This window comes from Zeugodacus cucurbitae, chromosome 4, assembly GCF_028554725.1.
Source record: "Zeugodacus cucurbitae isolate PBARC_wt_2022May chromosome 4, idZeuCucr1.2, whole genome shotgun sequence".
In the NCBI taxonomy this organism is placed as follows: domain Eukaryota; kingdom Metazoa; phylum Arthropoda; class Insecta; order Diptera; family Tephritidae; genus Zeugodacus; species Zeugodacus cucurbitae.
Window position 1 is genome coordinate 10575737 of NC_071669.1, and position 22260 is coordinate 10597996.

Sequence of the window (22260 nt, forward strand, 5' to 3'; positions counted from 1 at the left end):
GAGATTAGGTAGGCCAAAAAACGACACATAGACCAGTTTTGGTCCTTCACGATACCAGCTGAAGTGCCGTCACGTAGTTAATGAGGAGTAATCATCCTTTCGGAACGCAAATTTCAAAAGGTTATGTGGTTTCACTAACGAATTCTCCTCCATATTATCATAATGTGACGCCCCCAAATGCTGAAGCCGTTGTCTTGATAATGCAGGACAGTCATACAAGAGATTCTCCATTGTTTCTCTGGTACCTTGCTCTTGACATTTCCTGCAGCCTTTGCGATCTATCAGCCCCATCTTTTAGGCGTGTGTCGCCACCAGACAGTGACATGATCTACCGCTTTACACATAACTTTTGCGATTTTGCATCCCGGTTAATTCTTTCAGCGCACTTTGAACTTTTTTTACCAAGTTTCTGTCTAGATCATCATATAGGCAGTGCATAGGTTTACCTACGTTGATCTCGTCCACTAACACGTTACCCTCTATGCCCTTGTGGTCTGGCACCGAGTAGAAGTGAAGTCGGCTCTAATAGATCGCTCGTAAGCATACGTCCTGACACACGATCTTCAATGAGTTTGAAAGACCAACTGTTTAGGCTGTCTTTTACATAATGAGATGGCTTTGCAATGCATATTTTTGCTAAAAGTTATATAAAATATCCTACGTAGAGGTCAGCAGAGGCCCTTAAAGGGGACAGAAAATAATGTTTTATACTTTGCACACATCATTCATACATAAATATATAGCTTCAATAATAAATTTCTGCCTGCCTTCAACTGCCGCAGACATTCAAAAACAAAATATTGTGGGTGGACATATAACAAAACATCAAATGCCAAACTGGTTTGAGGCCATTTGACGACCTCTCGCATAAAAGCATGCGGGCAATTTGACATTTTTGCGGTCTGCTTATCAGTCAACAATATTAACGTCGTGCTGATGTATGAGTGCGTTGACATTTGGTATTGTTGCCGCAAAACTTTCAAAGTTCAAAAATTTCAAATTTCGCTCTTTCGCAGCAAACATACATTTAGCCTTAAGGTATATAATTGTATTAAAGTATTCACGCAGCACATATATACATCCAACCACCCACTTGTATGTGCCACAAAAATAATTTCCTTGTGGCATGTAGGCATTAACTTCAATTCAAAGTAATGTGATAAAGTTGACATTACTGCCACCACACGCAGCAACAAAGCGGTTAGGAGTTGTTTTTTTGTTGTTTTTGTAATACGAGTCTTCGCATCGTACATTTCAAAGTCAACTTTTGTTCAAGCGAATGCTTAAGCATGCGGGCATTCTTCTTTGTGCTCATGCCATATTTACATACATATATATTTATGTGAAGACATACAAACATACTTATGCATGACCTTAAATTGAAATAATATGTGTCTCCACAGTTATTACATGTATTCACTTTTCAACTCTGCGTCTTTTTGCAAAGCATTTAAACCACTTTTTTTGCTTGGTTAGGCTCTGCTGTCAGGCAGTGAGCCTTTCTCGTCTTGTTACACCCGCAGCTTTTGCTGGCGTTCACTTGTGTAAATTTGCGTTTCTTGAGCTTTGTGTTTTCTGTTATTACTGTTTTTAGTACTTTTTTTTTTTTGTTTTTCTGTCGTCCCAGCTCTTTCTGTAGTTTCTCAAATGTTGGCGTGAGTGAAGTGTTGGCGGTCTATATAAAATTTGCTCGTGAGTATTCCCCATATAATCATTTGCGGCAAATTTGGCAGCAAATCAGTAAGGCATTATAGCTAATGCAGTCACATTTCAGACACGATTCAGTCGAAAGTGGCTTGCTTAATTTGAGTATTTTTTTCTTTTGGAACAAACAATTTTTTTATTTCGGTGAAAACACATAACTGACAAATTTCCCACTCTTTAATTACCAAAATAACTTTGTTGAGTTAGCCCTTTTATCTATTAAAATAATTGTAATTTTGTTGACTTAAAAGTGGTCCTAAAACTTGTATTATATCTTTAGCTAACATCACTAAACTATTGTCAAATTGGTTTCGTATCATAAAAAAATACCATCACGGAGTTTTTTTCATACCCTCACCTAGGAACTATTTTTGAGTTTATTCATGACAAAGATAAATACAAATCTTTCCTCTTTATAATAGTAGTCTAGATGAAGCTTTAGTAGCTATCTATAAAATATAGTAAAGTAAAGATAGTACACCAATGTATTGAGTATATAGAGGCTAGGACTCTAATTTTACATCATCCATCAAGACATCAGAAACAGGTCAAACGACTTTCAGTTGTAATTTCACTAACATATGTATGCGATGTCTGAGGTTTTGCAAACTTATGTTCTTATTCTAACTATTTGTGGATGAGAGGTGCAGTATCTTAAATATCCGAAAATAATTTTTAGAGTCGCATCAGTGATTTAGGAAATCAGAAATTATTTTTTTAAGTCTGAAAACTTCAGTTATTTGGGTACATTATTAGATTTCTGGGGCCTTCAAAAGTTATGGTCCGATTTCGACAATTTTTATGTGAGAGGTGTAGTGCCTTAAATTCATTATTTAAGTCACATTTCGAAATAAACTTTGTATGTCTGAAATCCGCACTTATTTGAGTTCATTTTATATATATCTGGGGTCTTGAAATGTACATTCGATATTCGCAATTAATTTGTTAAGTCTAATTACCATAATGGCTATTTGGGGACTTGAAAAGTTTTAGTCCAATATTGACCGTTGCAGAAGACATTGAGGACAATTTTTATGGACAGTTTCTTCCGATATCTTCAGTTAGAATTTAGTATTGTGTTATATGAAAAGTGGGCGCGGTTGTAGTCCCCCACTCTTGTTAGCTATCAAGTATGATCAGTATAGATAAAACAAGAAACATCACTATATCAAATCAAGGGTAACTAACGCAGTCAAAGTCGATGTCTTTGGAATATGTTCCTTAATCCAGCAAGTCTAGAATATTGCTGCCAAATACAGTATACAAAATAAATAGTCTGACACCTGATTTGCATCGTTTTAATTTTTTAACCAGTGGATCAAGTAGGAGAGTTTATTTACTAAAAAGACGCGATAAACAAGAGAGTAAGTGTTTTTGCAACATCGTAAAAAACGCAGCTTGCTTCGTTTCGAATTTTTTATCACACTCTCTGAAAAGTAAATTAAAAAATTTATTTTTTCGAGGTCTTAAAGGTGATTAACTTTTCCGAGATTATTTACTTTCTGAGAATTTACTTTTCGAGATTATGATATTAATAGCTCTTCCAATATCTGTACCCTAAAAGACTCATATAAATCAATGTCCGCATGGGGACGATGCTCTGGTGAAATGAAACCGAAATCGTCTAGAGTAGAGATTGATGGAACGACCGAAATCAGATAAGTGGATCCTAAAAGTTCTGAATGTCCAGATATGCAAGAGATATAATAATCTTCGAAATCTAGTAAAAATATGCTCTGGAATTAACCTCTTCATGCTAACTCCAAGGCATTTCTACTAAAAAGCCCTGTAGATAAGTATCTGAACCGGCGATATCTGCGCATATTTCACATGCATCCAAAGCACACACACACACACACTCTTTAACTTCGTTCGTGCTACGCTTATATTCCTCTTATTAATCTTAGCCACGTCCTTCAGGCCGTATTTATACATCAACTAACTAACTAGTGAAGGCAGCGCGACCAAACTGTGCACACAGGCTCCTATATGATACACCCATGATACTATAAATTTATACCACGTGTGTGTGTGTGGGGAGCTACCTTAGTACACTGTCTAACATTTGCTAAGTGGTTTTCTACTCTACTTACTTGCGCGCACACTGCCTTTCAGCACACAACCTTCACACATCAGCAAACGGGGCTACTCGCCACTTAAGTGTGGCTTACGCTAGTCTAAGCTACATACATGATACTCATACACACATACATAGAATGAGTATAAGGTTTCATTACTGTGCTTTTAAGAGTATGTGTGTGGGTGAGCGCTTCACGTATGTCTGTATAGGATTGTAAAGGGTGATTTTTTAAGAGCTTGATAACTTTTTAAAAAAAAAAAAACGCATAAATCTCATCGGTTCTTTATTTGAAACGTTAGATTGGTTCATGACATTTACTTTTTGAAGATAATTTCATTTAAATGTTGACCGCGGCTGCGTCTTAGGTGGTCCATTCGGAAAGTCCAATTTTGGGCAACTTTTTCGAGCATTTCGGCCGGAATAGCCCGAATTTCTTCGGAAATGTTGTCTTCCAAAGCTGGAATAGTTGCTGGCTTATTTCTGTAGACTTTAGACTTGACGTAGCCCCACAAAAAATAGTCTAAAGGCGTTAAATCGCATGATCTTGGTGGCCAACTTACGGGTCCATTTCTTGAGATGAATTGTTCTCCGAAGTTTTCCCTCAAAATGGCCATAGAATCGCGAGCTGTGTGGCATGTAGCGCCATCTTGTTGAAACCACATGTCAACCAAGTTCAGTTCTTCCATTTTTGGCAACAAAAAGTTTGTTAGCATCGAACGATAGCGATCGCCATTCACCGTAACGTTGCGTCCAACAGCATCTTTGAAAAAATACGGTCCAATGATTCCACCAGCGTACAAACCACACCAAACAGTGCATTTTTCGGGATGCATGGGCAGTTCTTGAACGGCTTCTGGTTGCTCTTCACCCCAAATGCGGCAATTTTGCTTATTTACGTAGCCATTCAACCAGAAATGAGCCTCATCGCTGAACAAAATTTGTCGATAAAAACATTTCGAACCGAACACTGATTTTGGTAATAAAATTCAATGATTTGCAAGCGTTGCTCGTTAGTAAGTCTATTCATGATGAAATGTCAAAGCATACTGAGCATCTTTCTCTTTGACACCATGTCTGAAATCCCACGTGATCTGTCAAATACTAATGCATGAAAATCCTAACCTCAAAAAAATCACCCGTTATATACTTTGTTTACATTTTTAAGGTTATGTGTCTATTGCTGCCTTATACGTATCTGTCTAACTTGCACAGGCGGCAAAGTGTATTTTAGTCTTCATCGACATCATCGTCATCGTCCTCACCGTCGTCGTCGTGGTCGCCATCGAAAATCGTTCAGGCGTTAAGCAGCGCTAGGAAAGTTGCCACCAACTACAACTCGCCACATCTTTTTCGCTTACTAGTAAAGCTGCTAGTGCTACTTAGAAGCACACTGCTTGTTGTTGCTGTAGCTGATGCGCGTGTGAATTGATTGGCAGCAATGGCATGGAGAAATTAAGTTTAATGTCGTCCAATTGAATTGATGAGAAAACTTGCACACATTCACACTCTGACACACATATACTATATATTAAAGTAGGTGTGCATGTGTGTGTTTACATACATGTGTTTGAATAAATATTTACATTTTGTGCTTCACATACACGCACATATATGTACATGAATCCAATTATGTGTGTAGATATCTATTGCCGTAAAACTCTTCAAATATTGATTTTAGCAGCTCGGCGGTTTCAGGTTGCGTATGCGTGAAGTATATGCCTTTTTCCACTGGTTCAATGTGAAGTGGTCATTCAGCTCAGCTCCAGCGTGGTGTTTGCACTACAAGGCTAGCTCTTTTACATTATTCATTCATAGCAATTCCGTCACTACAATTTTTAGCATTTTTTATTTCGCTTTTATTTTTGTTTTTACTTTTATTTCAATTTTTTTTTTTGCCTCTTAATTTTTGCTTTTATTTTTATTTTTGTATTTTAATGCGTTACTTAACTGTTTTCCCTTCCTTGCTGCGTAGCTACGCCATATAAATTGAAAACAAACCGGACGTGAAAGCGCTAAAGTAAATATTTCGTTAAATATACATTTTCACACACACACACGCAGTTATGTATAGAACTGTGTTGCTAAAAATGAAAGAAGCGCATATTAAAGTAGATACAAGCGTTTGTTTGTAGTATTTTCAGTTTTCCAAATATATTATGGGTGATTTCACGCTCATTTGTGTCGATAAAATTTAAGTTCTGCAAGGTTTTCAGTTTTAAAGTGATATAAATTGAAATTTATTTGGTTTAACTTCATACTTATGCTTTTATGTTAATCATACTCATATTATAATAAGCACATATCGAACTGATAAGCATAATAAATTCATATTTAATTGCGGATATTTACGAATTATAAAATTATTGAAGTTATACTTCTTATACGACTTCGGAAAAGGTTGCGATAATTGTTTAACGCTTCAGTGGAGAGGGAATAGCGTTGAACAATTAACGCGCGAGAGAGAGAGAGAGAGTGAATGACAGTAAAGCAGAGAACTTAAAGCACTTGCCATGCTTATGCTATTTGCGCAATTCTTGTTTTTGTAGAACAATGCTTAAATTTTTGGTTGGTGACATATTCACATGTGTACGCATATGTATGATTGTATGCTTGCGCATTATTTTTCTTTCGTTTCTGTTTAATTTCTGCGAATTCTCAACTATTTTGTGTGACTTTTGGTTGAAATACTCTGCGTTGGCCGTTGAAAAGTTAAGACTATACTTCACAGGATCATTTATGTAGTCAGTCTTCATTTACTTCTTTGCAAATCGAAAGAATTAGCACCCGCGATGGGGAGGTATATCGAATAAATTTATATTTTATAGGATAAAACGAATAAATTTCACAACTGAACCATTACTGGCATTCCTCAGAGAGAAATTTTCATTAGAAATTATCAATGGAAGAAATTATCCTACGACAAAAGGAGGTACGACTATTGACAATCCGTCAGAACCCAGAAATGATAATTGATTTGGACTTTGCTTTATAAAATGTGAATTTAAGAAAGTGTTGGTCACTCCACCATATTTTTATCCTTTCCTTCTCGATAGTTTTTTTTCATACAAAATGATATGCATTTCTTGGAATATCACTAAGAAGTATAACTTCTTCGTAGGGACTCCACGCACCTTTTTTTATTTCTGAGTAGTGTATTATATATATATATGTAGGTGTTATATAGTTATGATGAAGTCGGTAAAAAAATCGAAAACTTGTTTATTCTTTTATCTTAAAGTATAGGTTCTTATGAATATTATCTCAAATTTTTATACACAGTTAAGCAGTAGAAGTGAAGTTATAACGTTATTCATCTTGCTACGTTACACTAGACAATAGTGTACTTGAAACTTTAAAAGCGATTATATCGAAATCATGTTTTTCAGAAAACGTCGATACGGTGACTTGGATTGCCGAAAGACTTTTTTCAACAAATTTCATCAGACAAAAAAGTAACCTTTTTGAGAAAATCATACCTGTTTGTAGGAAAAAATTTTTTTTTCTAATTTCAATGAATCGTTCAAGGAAGAAAAGAAAATTTGTTTGGTTTTATGCTTTCAGTTGAGCTAATGGACTGGAATCGTAGTCACGGCAAACTTCTTTGAAATTTTCCGTAAGATGTCATGTCTGACAATTAATAGTATTTTTTAGGTTCTTGATCTAATTTAGATATTGTAGATATTGTACTACACAAGACGTATACCAAGTATTCAGTAAAAATATGGCTACATACCTCTACAGGGAATCAAAAATTTCGCCATTTTCCGGCTCCTCAATATATACGAGGGCTGCTATATATATTTCTGGCCTAATAATGAAAATAGGAATATTTATCAACGAAAATGGTTTTATTGTTTTTTAAAATATTCTCCATCTTGATTCATACACTTTTGCATGCGCTCAAACCAATTTTCGAAGCACTTTTTTTGAGCCTTTTTTTGAGCGATAGTCAAATTGTGCGGGATCCAACGAGAACAAACCTTTTTTACGGCCAGGTGTTCATGCAATATCGAATGTATGCTGGTGGGAGAAATACCTGACGGTCTTGCATTATCAGTTCATGTACGGCATCGATGTTTTCTAACTCAACGGCTGTTTTTGGACGACCTTCACGGAATTCGTCTTTGAGCGAGCGTCAGCCACGATTGAATTCGTTGTACTCGTTTTTCACAGTGCTATAGGATGGTGCTTCATAGCCATACAAAGATTTTAGTTCATCGATGCCCTCTTGTCGCGATAATCCACGTCGAAAGTTGTGAAAAATGATCGCACGAAAATGTTCACGAGTTAATTCCATTTTTTGGTCGAGATGAATTTTTGAATTCCCTGTAAATAAAACAATTCACGGTTAAATGACAAAACGTTCTGAGTGATGTTATGCTAAAAAATGTCAAACTAATACATCTACATATGTGCATTCAAAAAACCTTCTAAGAAAAAATTGTGAGTAAACTACGCTAAAAAGAAGAAAAGCTGGTTAATTGATTCCCAACTACCTCTTTGCATATTTTAGTGTCTTTGTTTTCAATTTGTTAATTTTTGGTTTGAATTCAAGTTAATCAAACCAATAGCACATCACAGAGGCAATCCCATTTGATCTTTGTTTTTTACTTCAAGCAAATTCCTTTTGAGATTTTTAAGTTATTTTAAGGGCGTCAAGGGAATAAAAAAATATTTTGTATCGAATTTTATGCAATTTCTAATATATAAATATTTATAAATTGCTCATCGTTTAGTTCTTGACAACATTGGTCAGTACTTTCCGTAGTAAATTGTATTTTTTTTATATTTTAGCATTGTTGGCAACTCTATACTGAGCATTTTACGGATTAAAAAATAATTGCCAACATTTTCTCCGGTACATAAGTATGCATATCTAGATTTTATGAACACAATTACTATATTTCATATTTGTATGATTTAAAAAAAGTTGGCAACCCTTAAAAAATTTCAATAATATTGTTATAGATGGTGAATGGTGAATGGTGCAGTATTTTGTAGGATTTTATATGAATTACTAGTTTTGCCGAGAAAGATATTACTTTTTCAAAAAAGTGGCAACCCTAAAGTACACGTTTTTCCATTTTTTATAATTTAAAATTTTTTACTTTATAAATTTTTTTTTTTTTCATTTCCTTATCTATGCAATGTGTGTCAAATAGATGGCAACTCCATTATGATTTTTTTTTTCATTCTTCGAACTTTACCGTCGAAAGTAAATAACGATAAATCCATAGAAAGCAGGTTTAAAGCACTTTAAAAGCTGGAGCTTTAATCAAAAATACTTCTTTGCATATAGACAATCTACTAATAAGTATTAGTATAAGTATTCATATATAGTAATGTATATTCAGTAGTGAATTTAGTCTAATGACTCAATTTAAGCAAATCTTTAAAATTAATAGCAAATTTTCATATATTTCCTCAATTATTACACTACCGCCACTCCACAAAGCTATTAACTAATTGTATGGCAGCACTCCAGTGCTGCAACCCAAACCGTTTTATATGAAAACCTATTTAAATGAATAACTCTGCGCTACAGCAATTTAAAGCACCCAAATCCTGAGTCATGACACTCGCCGGCTGGCAGCCAAAAAGGCACATATCATTTCCATTTGCAATTCCAAACACAATTCCGGCCGCCCATACAAAACACCATTTCGCCTTTCATTTTATTAAATTACTTTTACGCCTCCATAATGGCGCTTGAAACATTTTTGAAGTGCCTTTTTGATGAAGCCGAACGAAAAATGCTGACATAAGCCAATGATGACTTGAAGAGATTTCTGTTTTTGTGTGTGGGTTTTTCGCTCTCGTTTTGGGCACATTTCACTTGCAGTGCGAGTAGTCACAGTAGGCGGTGCTGTCCAGCGGCTATAAACTCATAGATAATATGTATTTCAGCGTGTGTATGGCATGTAGGTTTGGTAAATTTAATCAACTCGAGGAAATTCAATAGAATTTTCAAAAGGAAAAGTGGAAGATTATGCTGAAGTGTCTGCTGTAAGTGGCATAAAGTACAAAATTGCTTATGGACACGAGTGTGCTTGTATTCGTCGAAAATTCATTTTGCAATGATTTGAATACAAAAGCTCTCTATGTGTAGGTGCGTCTCTCTGTAATGCTCTGATTTAAGTTTGTACGAGCTTGCATGGTAAATTTACGTTTTGCCTCAACTACTATTGCTGTCCATCACTTTGTTTAGCTTTGCTTCATTGAATTCACTGTCGTTTGCAGCGATTTGTCTCATTTATTTCACTGGAATTGTTGACTCTATGATATTTAGTTATATGTAGGAGCTCAGGCTTCGTCTAGGCAATGCTTGTTTGAATGGTAGCATCTCTTCTTGTAATAGTGTGTGCGTTTGTGCCTTCTGCTTTATGTTAGAAGATTTGCATTCCTCTCGGCTAATGAATTTGCTTTGTATCATCCGTTGTAGACAATTGGATTGCTTTGTTGCTGCAATCCAGACGTTTCTAAATATCATTGAGACTTATGACCCATTTGTCGGCATATTTCAACAGTGATTAACAGGATGTCGTTAGTATTACTGTTCTATTTCCAGTCTTATATTTATGCGTGTGAGGGAGTATTGTGAAAGATGTGATTTTAGTTGAAATAGTCAGTAAATTTATTGATTGAAAAAAAATAGTTTCTTCAATAGAAAAAGGCTCCACAGAAGCTCAACGTATATTAAGAGCTATAGTGATGTTGCTGTAGAGAATTTATATTTGTCGTGACGTCATTTTAGCCATTCTCTCTAGAGTTAATCTTTTTGCTTTCTATAAAAGATGGCGACAAATCATGCAATCGAGCTTTAAAGGCGAGCTTATATATTTAATAGAAGCTCAACTGCTTTTCAGTTGCCTCCATCATTCTATACTACAAACAGTAAGTTTTCTTGTAGTACGGTCTAATATTATTTTATGACATGCATTTTTGTGAAGATTTACGAGAGCTTTTATACTGAAACAATACTAAATTCAACAGTGAGGTATAGTTGTATACTTAATTATTCAAAACAGCAGGAGAGCATTGTATGTAGTGTACATGCTTGCATTTGAGAAGGACTGAAATGTACGCCATTTATGATAATGTGGAGTTGTCCGCCGAATTAAAAGCGAAGTGGATAGGTTTCTATAAAGTTAAAATTGTATACCAGTTATAATGGTCTAATTTGTCTAAAGGAACGATTCTTATTTACATCAGTTTATAATGATCTAAGCCCATTTTTTCTTTATACCAGTTTATGTCAGTAAAAGTATTAATTACAAAATGTATTTGTTCTATTTAATTTAATTTAATTTAATTTAATTTTATTTTATTTTATTTAATTTAATTTAATTTAATTTAATTTAATTTAATTTAATTTAATTTTATTTAATTTTATTTAATTTTATTTTATTTTATTTAATTTAATTTAATTTGTTTTATTTTATTTTTTTTATTTTTTTATTTAATTTTATTTTAACTTATTTAATTTAAGTTAATTTAATTTGTTTATTTTATTTTAACTTATTTAATTTAATTTGTTTATTTTATTTTATTTTATTTTACATTATTTTATATTATTTTATTTTACATTATTTTATTATATTTTATTTTTTTTATTTTATTTTAATTTATTTTAACTTATTTAATTTAATTTGTTTTATTTTATTTTATTTTATTTTATTTTATTTTATTTTACATTATTTTATATTATTTTATTTTACATTATTTTATATTACATTATTTTATTATATTTTATTTTTTTTTATTTTATTTTATTTTATTTTATTTTATTTTATTTTAACTTATTTAATTTAATTTGTTTTATTTTATTTTATTTTATTTTATTTTATTTTATTTTATTTTATTTTATTTTATTTTATTTATTTATTTATCTTTTTTATTTAATTTTATTTTAACTTATTTAATTTAAGTTAATTTAATTTGTTTTATTTTATTTTAATTTATTTAATTTAATTTAATTTAATTTAAGTTAATTTAATTTATTTTATTTTATTTTATTTTACATAATTTTATATTATTTTCTTTTACATTATTTTATTTTATTTTACATTATTTTATTATATTTTATTTTTTTATTTTATTTTATTTTATTTCAACTTATTTAATTTAATTTAATTTGTTTTATTTTATTTTATTTTATTTTATTTTATTTTATTTTATTTTATTTTATTTTATTTTATTTTATTTTATTTTATTTTATTTTATTTTATTTTATTTTATTTTATTTTATTTTATTTTATTTTATTTTATTTTATTTTATTTTATTTTGTTTTATTTAATTTTATTTTATTTTATTTTATTTTATTTTATTTTATTTTATTTTATTTTATTTTATTTTATTTTATTTTATTTTATTTTATTTTATATACAGAACCCTTTACTTACTGTCTCTTTCATTTACATATATGCCCATCTGCTCTCTTATATTAACTCTGACATATGCTACTGCGGTCAAATGAGCTCCGGACAGCATATGTGCCAAAGCACATTTGTCTCCAAACACAGACACGCCCAATACATCATTTAATGCCGAATTGTTTGAGCGCCCTAACTGATACTGGCCAAAACGCCTTCAAGTATGCAATACTTTTTTTTTTTTTCAAATGCCAACAGCATACATTTACCTTTCAGTATTGCTGAGCAAGCGATGCTCAAACTGACATTTTCATACATGACACACATTCCGCCACACATTTATCGTCCACTGAGCATTTTCCTAACACTTTCCTTCAACATTTTGGGTAACATATCTCTATCAAATTACCATCCTTGGCAATTTTTACATTTTACATTTGTCAGTTGCGCAGTTCAGCGGCTAACAGCAAGCGATTCAACTAAATTGCTTTGTCAAACACACATACAACTATGTTATATATCTCTCTTCTCTTGTGGCCATGAGCTGCTGCTGCCTGTCATTGTTATTATTTAGTTTCTCATATCCATAAACGCAGACAATTTGAAAAAGGGATCCAACTGCAAGCAGTTGTGCTGTGAGAGCGCGTGTGTGTGTTTGTGCAACAGACTGCCAGCAACTATTATATACTTGTGTTATCCTTAATTTAGTACTGAAAGCTTTTATTTTTATTTGCAAGTCAAGCTATAAAGTTTCATTCAAAATTAAAGTGGCGTGGTTATAGAGATGTATGCATGTATATGTGATGCTAACTACTAGTGTCTTTCCCCAAGTGTCGCTAATATACGCTGTGGGGTTTCTATAGCTCATCTCTTATGTGTCGCATTTGCCTTAAGTGTCTTTGTTTTCCTCGTTTCTATTCTACTTTTATATTATCTTTTGTCTTTTTCATTTTGTTTCTTGCATTTTTTCGTTTTTGGGTCGCCGCTTTTTCTGCTATCTCAGCTGTTCCGTGTCGTTAACGAAATTTCAGCGCTCAAAAGTATGCAACGCTTTTGTTTGTACAGCTGTAGCTGTTTTTGGCTTGGCTTTTGCTTTCCTGGTAATCATGAGTTTGTGTGTATATAAGGACTATATGGAAATTTAAACCTGTGAGTTTACAGCGGTCACTTAACGGTGCTTTGGTGATATATAGTGATTACTATATAACAATAAAAAGGAAGGAAGGTTGAAATATTGAATCGTTGTACCTTTTGGATTGTATATCTACTGATATTTTCAGATGTCTCAAAATCTCTAGAACATATCTTTAGAATATATTATAACGCTTGTGAAGAGTATGATCTAATGATGGGGTTATTTAAATAGCTAAGGTCACTAAATTCATTTAGATTTCAAGGTACCCAAGAGCTTTTTGGAAATTATTATATTAGTATATTAATCTCTAAGAAACCTTGCAGTACAAGATGGGACCTTTTAAGGTCAGACCTTGCATACCTATCTGGCTTAGCGGTAGGGAACTATAGAGAACATTTTAAGGCGCTTATCGGGGTTAGAAAGCTTGGACTTTTTTTTTAATAAAAACAGTTAACTTGATGTAAAGAAACCACATCGAGGTCTTTTTCGTCTAAAGTGATCCAACTAAGGTTATGTTGGCCATTTTAGATCTATGTATTCCCAACGAATAAAGCTAAATTTTCTTAATATTCTTCCAATAGTACAACGATTGTTTTTTTTTCAATTTCGAGAATAATATTCTGATAACAAATGGATATATACATGTACTATATAAGATATAAGAATCGGGTAAAATCTAAAGAACACTGTAAATAAAATCTCTTTAGAAGTTTAAATTAACCCTTTTTCTTGCGACAATGTTCTAACTTCTGAATGTTTTGTGGAAGTTCTGAAGACAAATATATATGAGTTGTGTTCAAAAAATAACGGGAATTTTCCTTTTTTGAATTATTATTTTTTATTTATTCTTTTAAGCATCTCTGTTGTTGCCTTTAAAATAGTACCCACTCGATTCTATGCACTTCTTCTAATCGTCGAAACACTTCTCAAACTCAGTTTTTGGGATAGTCTTTGGTTCCTTCAGCGATTGCTCGTCTGCTTGTAAAACCTTAAGCCCTTAAGACTCGTTTTTTTTTTTTTGGAAATAGGAAAAAGTCGAACGAAGCCATGTATGGCGAATATGGAGGTTGGGGCATCGCTATAGTATTGCTTCTGTCCAAGGCGAACTGTGAGCTTTTAACAAATGAAAATCGCCAAGCTCGTAAAAAAAACGTTGAACCTTAGAAACTGCTCTGAAATTTGACAATTGGGCTCTCCAAACTCGACAAATTTTAACATTTACAATTCCCGTCATTTTTTGAACACACCACGTATTGACTTATATATGTATATATTTTTCAAATTTTTAGTCGAATTTTCAGTGATCAGTGTGGGAAAAATAATTACTGTAAAATTGAAGGTCCTCCTACTTTTCTAAGGGACTTAAATATTATAGAATTTTTAAGACTTTCTCTCCAAATGCTTTTAGAAATCTTATAATTGGCCTTCTTCAATCATTTTTAGATTAATTTCCGCAAGATTATGATGTGATTATCATGCTTTAACAATTTTACTAGGGAATTAAGCCCTTTAATTGTTATAAAGCCAAGCGTGGTGTGCTTGAACTTCAAGGCTCAATTCAAAAACTGGTCTATCCTTTTTTGTAACAACAACAACTTTTAAAATACTAAATAAAAGCACACTCTCATTATTTTTTTAAGAATGTAAGTGTCTCCTTTTCTAATAGTTAAAATGTTACAGTTCGCGTAACAACTTACAAAATTGTAAAAACCGAGAGTGAAGGAAAAAAAGAACAGAAAATTACATTTTATACAAATTAAACTGCCCGCGCACACACAAACGCACATACATTCTACTAAGTAAATAATGCTTGAGGGCACCTTTCAGCAGCATCCAAAGCGGTTATAAAGGGAATTAGCAAAAAAAAAAAGTAGTAACAGCAACAACAACATAATTAAAGCTAATGCTAAAATAACCGAAAAAAATAAAAGCCAACAACAACTACAACAACAACAGCGTTTCTACATAGTTAAATCTAGATTTGTTACACACACACTCGCACGCATTTTCTGCTTTGGGGATTGCAGAAAAGTGTGTCAAGGTTGCTTGCAAGCAGCACGTTGCATGCCACACGCGTGCTTTCACATGTGAAGCTCACTGGGATGTGTGTGTGTTTGTGTGTCGGTGACTTTGCTAAAAATTGCAGGTAACATAAGCACTCTGCTTACATAATTTATGTTGTACATATGTATGTATTTGGTGCGTGTGTGTGTTTGTTGCTTTTGTGTAGCCACTTGGCTTATTAAATTTACAAAAACAAAGCTAATGTTTTTTTAATTCGTCTTTAGGTGTACCCAAGGCAATGAATGTTCAGCATGAGTGGCTTTAATGAGTATTTGTTTGTTGGTGCATTTTTTGTTTGATTTTTTATTTTTTTCTTTTGTTTTTCGACGCATTTCACATACACGCTAAGCACGCTCTCATGCACGAAATTAAATAAAATGTCACTTGGCTTTGTTTAGTGGAATTTAGAAAAATATGTATATTTTTGTGGACTAAAATGGTATGTGAGCTTAGAAATGTAACGGCTTTTGTGTGTTTAGGTTTCTGGAGAAGTTTTTAGTGTACAATTTCAGCGGAAAACTATCTGGTGTCTGACTTTATGAAGAAAATTTTTGTATGGGAGGGATTAAATAAATTATTTTGAAGCATTATGCTTCAAAATTTGTGGATAAAAACTAAAAAAAAATTATAAAAAATTCGCAATCTTAAAATTTTGAATTTTTTTTTTAATTTTTGAATTTTTTGAAAATAATTTTTTTTTAATTTTTTATAAACTTTTTTCGACTCAACACTAAATTTTTTGCAAACTTTTTTAAAAAAGATTTAATTTTTTTAAATTTTTTTTTTTAATTTTTTTTATTTTTTTAATTTTTATTTTTAAATTTTTTTTTATTTTTTCTAATTTTTTAAAAATTTTTTTTTAATTTTTTTTAGTTTTTTTAGTTTTTTTTTTATTTTTTCTACACCTTTTTCGAATAAACATACAATTGTTGGATAAAAAAATATTTTTCCCCTGCCTTTCACTCTAATTATGTTAAGAGCAGTTAATTCACTTTACAAAACCGAAATTTTTTCTTTCGCATACTCCAACTAAATCCGCCAAAAGAAAGCGCGCCACATTACAAGCCAACAGAGCAAATTAATGTAATTAAAAATCACTTATGCGCCATGTACAACCAACCAACTAACCTTTTTTTCCTTTTTTTTCGAACATTTTGTACAATTTTATTGTGCACTTTTGCGAATTTATTATTTTTAGACCATTGTTCTTCATTTGCTTTCCACTTTGCTTGTGAGTTGTAAGTGCTTTTTTATTGCAGACTTTAAGCAGACGGAGAAGAGTCAAAAACGGAATAAAAAAAATAGAAAAAAATTCTATAAATTTGTTCTGCGTTTCCTTTCCAGATTTGAGTGAGTGTAAGAAAAACTAATTAGGCAAGCGCATAAAAAGCTAATAACCGCTATGGTTGCTATAAAAGGAGTACTCGAAGTGGTGATTATCAAAGCAGATTTTTGAAGAGTTGTAAGCCCACAAGTAGAGAGTAAGTAGAGAGGGAATGATAATTAAGTATTTAAGCAGAGAAATGAAGGTGTGTATTTTGCTGTAGATCTTTTACTATCATCATATGATGACTAGATGATAGGCGGAAGAAGTGAGGGTGTCTAAAATTGAAATTGCGTGAGGAACTTCAACCACAATTTATATGCATAGAAAACTATCTTAAATTGTCTCAAATATTATCACAACTTTTTTTTTAAAGCACATGAATAGACTGTTTTAATGCAAGAAGTTGTTCGCTAGATGGCGCTGTAGTAAAGTTTACATTAAATATCTTTTAAATGGTCCAATTTGAGTTTTATTTGGATTAAACAACAGTGTCTGATATTAATTACAATTCAAATTTATATTTCAGTACCATAGCTCGTTCTGGTTGCATTTACTATAATATAAAATAAAGCTTTAAAGCTTGAAGAAAGCTTTTTTACATTGGATACACAAAAAATTACTAAATTTTCAGTTGTATATTTTTCTATTTTGCAGACAGTCATATTTTTAAATTTTATGCCTTTAAGATACAGTCTTTAATATAAAAAGCTTTTTCTGAAAGCTCTCAAACACCGTTTTCCATAATTTTTATATCTCAACAGCTTTTTAGGCTTCCTTTTATAAGATATGAGCCTTTAAAGTCTTTAAATAACTTATATTACTCAATATCTCTTCAACAATTATTAATACTTTCTACAATTGTCTACTTTTTCCAGATCTCCCCTCGTCATCATCTGCCCTGCATTCCACATATCACAGCAGTAGATACAATACAAATTGTACAAACGACGAGACAATAGTGATAGAGCCTGGCTGCGAAATCACCAATAAACGCTGCCAATGCTGGCCAACGTTACGCCTGTGCAGCACAAATACTATTGAAGATACTGATACATCGGCGACGACAGATATACGATGGCATTTCAAGACATTGGAGGTGAGTGGAAGAAATTTTTTTTTTGTTAAATATATAAAATTTTGATTTACAAAAAATTAGTGAGAACTTATCGAAAAAATATCGGAAAAATATCGAAATCCTTTCGATTATTTATGATAAAAATATCGAGGAAATTGTCAAAAATTGTATAGCTATGTATTTAGAAAGAAATATCAATGAAATATATCGAATATTTATTGTACAAAATATCGATGAAATTGTCAGAAATTACATAGTTAGCACTCAGAGCTTAGCAAAAAATATATCGAAAAAGTTTGCGAAAAGAAAATTGATTATTTATCGTAAAAAATATCGATAAATAAAATAAAAAAATCAGAATTATCAGAAATTGCACAGTTATAAATATTTATTGTAAAAAATATCGAAGTGATTGTCAGAATTTATATTTTGTATGTATAAAAAATATCCAAAAAGAAATCGAAAAATATTATCGACAAAAATATCAGAAAAGTTATCTGAAGTATTATGGAAAATAATTGCTATAAATTGTTGGCAGTTAGCACTCAGAGTTTAGAAAAATATATATCGAAAAAGTTATTGAAAAAACAGCGAAAATTTATCGTAAAAGATATCGATAAATAAAACAAAAAAATAAAAATTTGCCAGAAATTACACAGTTATAGGTAGAGGTTTTACAAAAGATAATTATCGAAAAAGTTATCGAAAAATATAATCAAAAAATTTATCGGAAGTATTATAAAAAATATTTGCTGAAAATTGTAGTTGGCAATTAGCACTCAGAGTTTAGAAAAAATATATCGAAAAAGTTATCGAATAAAATATCGAACTATTTATCGAAATATTTATCGATTTTTTTTTTTGGTAAATTGCATAATTATGAGTGCAGTAATAGTGGTTATTCGGCTATAATCGCTTAAAGCGGTTCCTACGCCAAATATATATATATATATATAATAGTGGTTACTCATACGCCGTGCCCAAAATTAATTTATTCATGCTCTACTGCTAATATGACACAAGGTTACGTATACGCCATGCCACATAATTCTATAAATTTGTTGCCAAAAAGCCGAAATTTATAAATTCATTGATTTCGACCCTCCGCAAACCGCAAAACCCAACCCATAATAACCTCAAAAGCTTTCGCGTTATTTACAAGTGAATGAAAATGATATAAATATAATTAAAATCGAATATAAGCCAGAAACCAAGCAACACAGCCGCACCATACCACACACATACAGAGCAAAGTGCACTTATGTACGCATAGCTTACACTATAAGCTTTTGTGCAATCGCAGTATGTTCATATATATGTGTGTGTGTCTTTCGTACTCATTTTGCTGAAATCACATTTTAATTTCAACATTTTCCAAAGGCTTGATGTCAAAGGACGTGCCACAGTTGTGAGTGTGTGAATGTGTAGAGGTGATTGTGTGCGGTTAAATTAGAAATGCAATAATGTACAGTTCACTGAATTAATGCAACAACTCCAAGCTACACGCTATCATGCCACAAAGTCACACACTCGATTGAGAGCGGAGGAGTGCTATCAATTTATCAGTTTATGCGCTTGTCGCCTTATGCACGGCATGTAACTGTGTACCTGTGCATGTGATGTGTGTCGGTTTCAAATCAGCAAAATCAGCAGCTATACAAGCAGAAGCAACAGCAGCAGCATCATCATCAAAGCTGGTTTTGTGCGGTCTATCTATGGTTTGCGGTGAACTTGCTGAACCGACTGACTTTACTGGCTGTTAGCGCGCATATTATGTTGCTTTTGTTATTGCATTACATCAATTTGTTGTTTTTGCGCTTTTATGCTGACACAAAATCGATGGCAAATATGTGCTATACTACAGTTCCAGAGCTTATATGTGACACACATACATGTATGTTAGGGTGTTCCTAAAAATATATATACTGGATTCCCTTACAGATTTTATTTATGGAATACTAGCAATTAAAATCTTAATAATTTTTGTTGATTTTCTTAATTTTTCTTCAATTGTCAAATCAATTCACACTTCTTTAGAACATCCCTAATGTATATAAAGACACGTCGTGCTGAAACTGATAAAAGCATTTTTAAATCCGATTTTAAAATTACGAAATTATTGAGTATGAGCATTGCCTTGAAGTAGTCAGCATTGTGTGATGTAAGCTTGAGAGCTCATTCGATTCTATTGAGTTTAATTAAAAGCGCAAATTGACGTGCTTATGTGACTCATTATGTAAGATTATATAATTATGTTGAGATAATTCACAAAGAACTGACATAAGGAGATGAAAATGAGTTAAAGCTACTTTCAGTTATTAGTGGAGTAAGCTTATAACAATTGTGGATTCTTTATGAACCATCTAGGTGGTCACTAGTCATCAGTAGTATTAGATATACCTGCTGGGTTACAGTAGTTGTCAGCATTGGATAAATTTATCAAGAGTCCAACCTATTAACATAAAGATTCATACTAAGTCCCGGAGAAAGCCCAGTAGTAACCAAATAGCGGGCATCGGTTTCATGTTTAATCAGGTCTTTTTTTTTTTTAAGATCAAATACAAATACCAGTGGCATCAAGATAGATCAAAAACCCCTCTTGATATACTACAATTCTTCTTCTAACAAAGACAAAAATATTCCAAACAAGTAAGGAAAGGCTAAGTTCGGGTGCAACCGAAAATGTTATACTCTCCTCTCGGAATTTATTGATATAGTTTTATTGAGATAACACAATTTTACCCATATATTCGGCATAAAGTCCAATAGAATAACGAAATTATATTATTATATATAGTATATGAGGGCAAGGTAATTCCTGAACCGATTTCATTCATTTTCACCACCAACATACCTTATTTCTAAGATTATATGCTCACTTAATTTGTTTTAGATATTTCTCATATTAACCAACATATGCGGTATAAAGCCCACCGGAAGTTTGATAAACCGAATACAAGGTATATGGGAGCTAGTGGAAGTATTGACCTGATTTTAACCATTTCTGGATTATTACGCATTATTAGAAGAAAAATATTTCCTCTGAATTAAATTAAAATAACTGAGAGATTTACCGATATTTTCGTTGAAAAATTACACTGAGTTCTTCATGTTCGGTATCCGGGACATTGAAAAGTTATGGTCCGATTTGGATTCCACTTTTCCAAAAGTCATGTCACTGCTCAAATACAGTATTTGTATGAAGTTTTACTCCGCTATCTTCATTGGTTTCTTACTGTATATTAAAAATGTTAAGGAATCAGATGGAATTCTAAATTGAGTTATATGGGAAGTAGTCATGGTTGTACCTATTTTTCATCCGTGTTATCTGGGTGTCAAGAAAATATTATATGTGACCTAGTCTACGGAAAGGGGGCTTAAGTGTCAAAAAATCAATTTTCACTTTTTATTTGATTTTTTTGTTGCTTATTTTTAACATTTTTTTCCAAAAAAACTAGTATTCGCACGTTATCTCCCTTTTCGTAGACCAGGTCACATATACCGAATTTCACTGAAGTCGGCTGAGTAGTTTCTGAGATTATGGTTTTTGATATGGGAGGTGGGCGTGGTTATTATCCGATTTCAACAATTTTTATGGTATGTGATGGGATGCGTAAGGGAAACGACTGCAGAAAGTTTGGTTTATATAGCTTTGTTTATTTGCTAGATATATACAAAAAACCTATTTGAATACGATTTTAAAAGATCAAAATTTGTCCTAAGAATGTAGGCATATTTCCTAACTATAACCGCAAATAAATTACACTCATTTCTTCTTCTCGTCGTACTGTATAGGTATATTTATCAATTTTTGTTTTCATTTCCTTTCCAGGACTGCCAATTAAATTTACAAAATCTGATCAAAATCGAAATGGAATTCGATGAAGATTACACAATTTCGCCGAGCACTTTCACATATAAAAAATTGCGAAGGAAGCGCCGAGCGCTAAGGAAACACAGGTGAGTGTTATTTCTCTTTATCATTTTATACTATAAATAATTGCGAAAATAAATAGCCTTGAGCCGTATGCTAATAATATAATAATGCAACAGCTTCGACATATTTTTGTCAATCATCAGCACTGGAGTCATATCTATATTTCATCTTATATACATACATTTATTTTAGCTTATCGGCCTTAAGGCTCATACATGTCGGTAAATAAATTTCGCCTACATTATCCAAAAATCGAAATATAAATTTCAGAAATGCACACATAAGTGCGATTGTCCGCTGACATTGACTACCACCGTAGGCCGTGTAAACAAAGATAAACGTATGAATTTGCACCGAAGAAGAAGTGTGCAACGAAATATTTGTGTTGCTTCAGGACACACCTTTTGCAGTTGTTCGAATTTATTGACGTGCTTTGAAGCAGATCTGAGACAAAAGAAATATGATAATTTCAATGTGAGTCGATAATAGACTTGATGTTTGTATGAAAATATTTTCTCTGTCAAGGTTATTTTCTCTGAAAAAATTTTCAAAGTGGGCAGGATGG

The 22260-nt window shown here is 32.2% G+C and overlaps 1 protein-coding gene and 1 pseudogene across 1 annotated transcript in view; both read left to right on the plus strand.

Moving 5' to 3' along the window:
* The window catches only part of LOC105209327 (cysteine-rich motor neuron 1 protein), a 396142-nt gene that overhangs the window by 340323 nt on the left and 33559 nt on the right, over positions 1-22260 (plus strand). The window contains exons 9-10 of the mRNA XM_011179690.3: positions 17559-17779; positions 21591-21718. Of these exons, the coding sequence (XP_011177992.1) occupies positions 17559-17779; positions 21591-21718 (349 nt within the window). The remainder of the gene's footprint in view (positions 1-17558; positions 17780-21590; positions 21719-22260) is intronic.
* On the plus strand, positions 6496-6583 carry LOC128921848 (small nucleolar RNA U3; annotated as a pseudogene).